The following is a 4,679-nucleotide window of genomic DNA, read 5'->3' as shown; positions in this document are numbered from 1 at the left end:
TTTTTTCAACCTAACCTACTATAACTATGTAGCGTGACAAGACCACCACAACTAGTGGGTTGTTGTAGAACATGTAAACTGAGAGTTGTACAATTAAACTGAAAGCAATAGACATATTCATGGTGGAAATATGCAACTCATTTATGGCAACCAGAATGGATGTTCATGTAAGAAATAAAAAAATAAATGTCAAAGAAAACATGAAATGTAAAATAGGAAATAATAAAGCCTTGTTTAAGGAAAATGTTTTTTATAATCAATCTCAATGCATTACAGACTTTTATAAAGATGTTGTTTTATTCTGGAGCAGATCAATTATCTTCATTTCTTTTCCAGTTTGTGGAATACATTATATCCAACTCTGAAAAAATAGAAACATTTATTATTTTCAAGTCAGAAATCAATATTGTAAAATGCTACATTCATTTTGTAAAGATCTGTTAAGCAGAAAACCAAATTGGTAATTTTATTAATAATGTGTTGGATTTTTATAGTGGCTCTATATAATGTAATAAAAGCATGCAAAAAGAAAGAATAAACCATTTTCATATCCCTATCCTTACAATGCTTAAGAAAAGGCAGACTTGTTATCTATGATACTCCTGGATGGATTTGCTGTAATGCTAAGAAGAATAATAGAGCCTAATGTTTGTTTCTGTTCTTTGCTGTTCTTTCAGCCTTGCTAGCATGTGAATTCAGATTATCCTCAGCTCAATAAAAATCAATAAAAAAATGTGTAAAACTAAAACATAGGGTAGGGATAGTTAGAACTCCTGTTAGTTACTTTACTATGTGTCCGGTTGGGCAGATTTAATTTCCTGTCCTGTAGACACAAGTAAGGGAAATCCTATCTAAGGGTCCATACAAACCTATATTTGTTGCCTGATGTGATTGTTCATGATCCTAATGAGACAAATCTATAGTGTCTCTATTGAATAATTGCCTATACATTTTGAAGACAACTCAAATGTTTGGATTTTCCTTCACATTGAGCTCAGATCATAGGGATCTTAGACGCTAGTGAATCTCCCAAGAAGGAGTTTTAATACACACAGCTATAAATGCTTAACTGATGTTCTAACACTCTACTCAATACCAAAAAAAATACTTTAAGGACATTTCTTTACATGCAGCATTACTGTTATATGCATTTTGACAAACCACATTATTAGTTTTGCCAATTTTTTAAAACCTAATGTGTCACTTCTCTAATGCACACAACCCATGGGTTTCTTTTATTACTTGCGAAGTCCTTCTTGTGTACAAACTGGTATACAGAGCCTTGCTTATACTCAAATATATGTTATGCCAGACCCCGGATATGTCCCTTGCTGGTGCCACCATCTCTCTGTACCTTGTTTGTGACCAATTATTCTGAAAATTTGAAGTCTCTGATCTCAGAAGCCAGGTGGTATAAAGAACTGGCTGCCCAGAATTGTTCTGGAAACACTGACCCGTGAAAACAGTAATAGAATCTGTCAAAGGAAAAGAATGGAGATTACAATTGTTGGAGTTATTGACACATGAACAAGTGCTATATTCTAAAATTATTACCACACAGCAACATTAAATTCCTCCTCAGAATGCCTAGAGCTGATATTTAAAAAAAAAACAAAAACAAAGAACATATAATTATTTAAGGACAATTTTATTGGTATAACTAAAGCTTGAAAATTGGAATGGGTAATAATGGTATGTCTTCTTACTATTATCATATCTGCCGGCTTGATCTCTGAAAACAGTGCTCAAAATTTCCTTAAAGTTGTTACACTTTCTAAAAACAGTTTAAAATCTCCCAAGAATCTAAGGCTCCAATACTAAAGGGAAGGTGTATTTGAATAAATACACCATAAAAATATTTATTAGTTGAAGTTATTATTGCGATATTTACCTTACAGAGATTGTTTCACTTTTGTTTTGTGCTCTTTATTTTTTTGTAATGTCAACAAATAAAAAAGGTTTGTAGGATAAATGGAAAAATAGCAGTCATTTTCTATTATGATATTTGTTGAGAGATAATATAGGGAATATTTTATTTTCAGATACTCACAATCTTGAAATAATAAGTTCCAATCAACAACTAGCTTGATGCAGAATTGAAACACATATATTTGCTGCCTTTACATGCCCCAAGAATTATATTTCTGTTTATCCCTTTTTGGTATTCATGCATTGCTGCCAGGACATAACTGTGGGCCGAAAATAGAAGAGTACTACACCCCTGCCTGTGCCACTCAAAAGGGAAGACACTTCCTCCAGAGTGATATCATGATACTAGAACCCACCCACTCAAGGGTGACATGGTCGGCTGCTCTAGCCAGTGCACCCCCAATCCCCCAACAGAGTCCTTATCCTGAACCCGCAGGGTTGGGAGGACCGGCCAGAGCCACGGACCACCAAAGAATACTTTGTAAAAAATGAGAGGGCACACCCATTCCCAAAAAAAGAGAGGGCTTGGCATTCCCACCTGTGCCCGCCCCACTACACCCCTGACTGTAAGCGATGTTGCAGATGAACACTGCAGCCTAGTGTAGGTCCTTTCCTAGGCTGTGACAAGGAAAAAAAAAGGTGCGATAGAACTCTGAGGTCAACACTGCTCTCTTGCCCTATTAAGAGGTCTCTAGTGTTCGGTTATTTGCACTGTAAAAATGTGGACTGGCTGGAATGCAGTGCTGCCGTTCTTTCTTCAAGTCCACTGATATCAAGACTAATTCAGGTACTTTTAGAAGTTGTAGAGAAAAATGAGAGAGAGTTATTGAATATTTTTTGTAAAAATTTCTCAATTGGTTAATTTTATGTTTTTCAGGTATGTAAGATCAACTAAACAAAGCAACATAATTGGTAAGGAAATATCACTTACTAGAAAAATTCCACTGCACTGTAAATCCAAATGTGGGAAGATCAGTAAGTTGCTGAGTTCCAACCAAAGGCGATACTGTAATTGATCGGTTAGTGGCGGTCACAGCTGTCAGATAGTTGCCTAGAAATGTTCCGTTTTTGAAGACTTTGTCAATGGTCATGTTAGAGCCAAGATCATTCTTCCATTTACCAGCCAGGCTGCACCGTGTAACCTACATCAAACAAAGTACGTTCATAAAAAAATTTTTAGGAACAAATAGGTGTTTTCTTCTTGCATGCTATGTGTACACTGTACATATTCTTTTGGGAATGTATGGGTACAGGCATGAACAGAAAAGATATGGTAATACCTTCCTCCATTGTCCAATTGTGCTTTAGTTTTTTTATATTATACTAATAACTAATACCTCATTTAGTATTACAATATACAGTGCTAAAACAACAGACATAAAAAAAAATAATTTCCAAGTTTTGTGAAGGAATTTCAGTTACTGCCTTCTGCGCTCATGTATAGGCAGGGGTGTAGTGGGGCGGGCACAGGTGGAACACCGTTCCCTCTCTTTTTTGGGTAATGGGTATTTGTGCCTATTCCTATTTTGCAAAGAATGTTTTGGTGGTCCGTGGCTCTGGCCGGTCCCCCCCCCCCCCCCCCACGGGGTCAGGAGAAGAGGGTGCACCGGCCAGCTGGGGACCATGTCTCCCATAAAGAACTGCAGGCTCAGGAAGGTGGGCAGGTTGCCTCTCTGTGGGCAGGTTCTGGTATCATAACCTAAATTAGCCTGAACTTTTCATTTTGTTTTGGTTCGAATGGAAATATATTAGAACCTCTGTCAATTCACAATCATACAGATTGATAGAATATCTTAAACTAAAAGTGAAACATTTTAGTAAAATAAGGCAAGGTTAGAGTAAAGGTGTTTTTTTATTGCTGTGTGTTACTGCCCCAAAACTAAGCACCCCTATTTCTTATATGGATAATATAGGGAGAGAAGGTAAAGGATAATCTTTCACAATGGGACACAAAGAGAAGAAAAAACCTTAAATTTTTAATATATAATGCCCTAAACTGTCACTATTGGCTGAAGTTAGACTTAAGGTTAACTAACACAATGTATCACTTCACCCCTACACTTTCTTGTATGTAATTATATTTAAAATTGTCAAATTAAAATAAATTTAAAAAAATAATTTAATATTAAATAAAAAAAAATATTAAAAGGCTACCTTTCTGTAAGTTTACCTTTCCATGGGTACAAAGGGCCACAGCCAGGAGAGCCAAAATCACTACTGCCAGGTTCTTCATCCTCAAGGTACCTCTCAAGAATCTGAGTTCTCCAGCTTAACAGTGTGGCTGTATTTATAGAACTGGATGACTCATTTTTGGAAGTTGCAGGTCAGTTTGCCAAATCCTGTATGACGTATTGTCGGTTGGTGACTTAAGTCATAAAATAACACAGTTTAGAAATTATCCACCATGTTTCCTAATGCCAGAATTGTTCCACCTCAAAGACGCATATAATAATCACCTAGTTCAAGTAGTACATTTTTTAATGAAGTTATGAAATGTGTGCCTACTTGGCTATGATCATTTAATTGACTCTGAATGGGTCCTTTCATCTCCTGTTTACTTGTTGCATGGTATTACAATTAACTCCCTATTAATATTATAATATTATTAATAATAATAATTATTATTATTATTAATAACTCTAATAACAGTAAAAATATTTAAGTAGCACTATACATTAAATAGGGGTTGTAAATGACAGACAGATACAGACAGTGAAACAGGAGGAGGAGAAGACCCTGTCCAGAAAAGC

General features: G+C 35.8%; 1 protein-coding gene across 1 annotated transcript; it reads right to left on the bottom strand.

The window, feature by feature from the left end:
• Positions 1–230: 230 nt before the first annotated feature.
• LOC140334092 (avidin-like) lies at positions 231–4,248 on the bottom strand. Its single transcript, XM_072416207.1, has 4 exons — positions 4,100–4,248; positions 2,861–3,071; positions 1,355–1,475; positions 231–361 (listed from the first exon to the last, which is right to left on the bottom strand). Exons 1-4 carry the CDS (start codon positions 4,160–4,162, stop codon positions 322–324), a joined length of 435 nt encoding a protein of 144 aa, XP_072272308.1. The 5' UTR covers positions 4,163–4,248; the 3' UTR covers positions 231–321.
• Positions 4,249–4,679: the final 431 nt, after the last annotated feature.

This window comes from Pyxicephalus adspersus, chromosome 6 (genome assembly GCF_032062135.1).
Source record: "Pyxicephalus adspersus chromosome 6, UCB_Pads_2.0, whole genome shotgun sequence".
In the NCBI taxonomy this organism is placed as follows: Eukaryota; Metazoa; Chordata; class Amphibia; order Anura; family Pyxicephalidae; genus Pyxicephalus; species Pyxicephalus adspersus.
The sequence above is the reverse complement of the archived record's forward strand: the minus strand, read 5'-3'. Positions and strand labels throughout refer to the sequence as shown.

Coding starts and splice junctions, on each gene's coding strand:
- LOC140334092 (XM_072416207.1), bottom strand. CDS start 4,162: ATGAAGAACCTGGCAGTAGTGATTTTGGCTCTCCTGGCTGTGGCCCTT. Junction 3,072..4,099: donor CCCTTTGTACCCATGGAAAG/GTAAACTTACAG, acceptor TGTTTGATGTAG/GTTACACGGTGCAGCCTGGC. Junction 1,476..2,860: donor AGTGCAGTGGAATTTTTCTA/GTAAGTGATATT, acceptor TTCCTTTGACAG/ATTCTATTACTGTTTTCACG.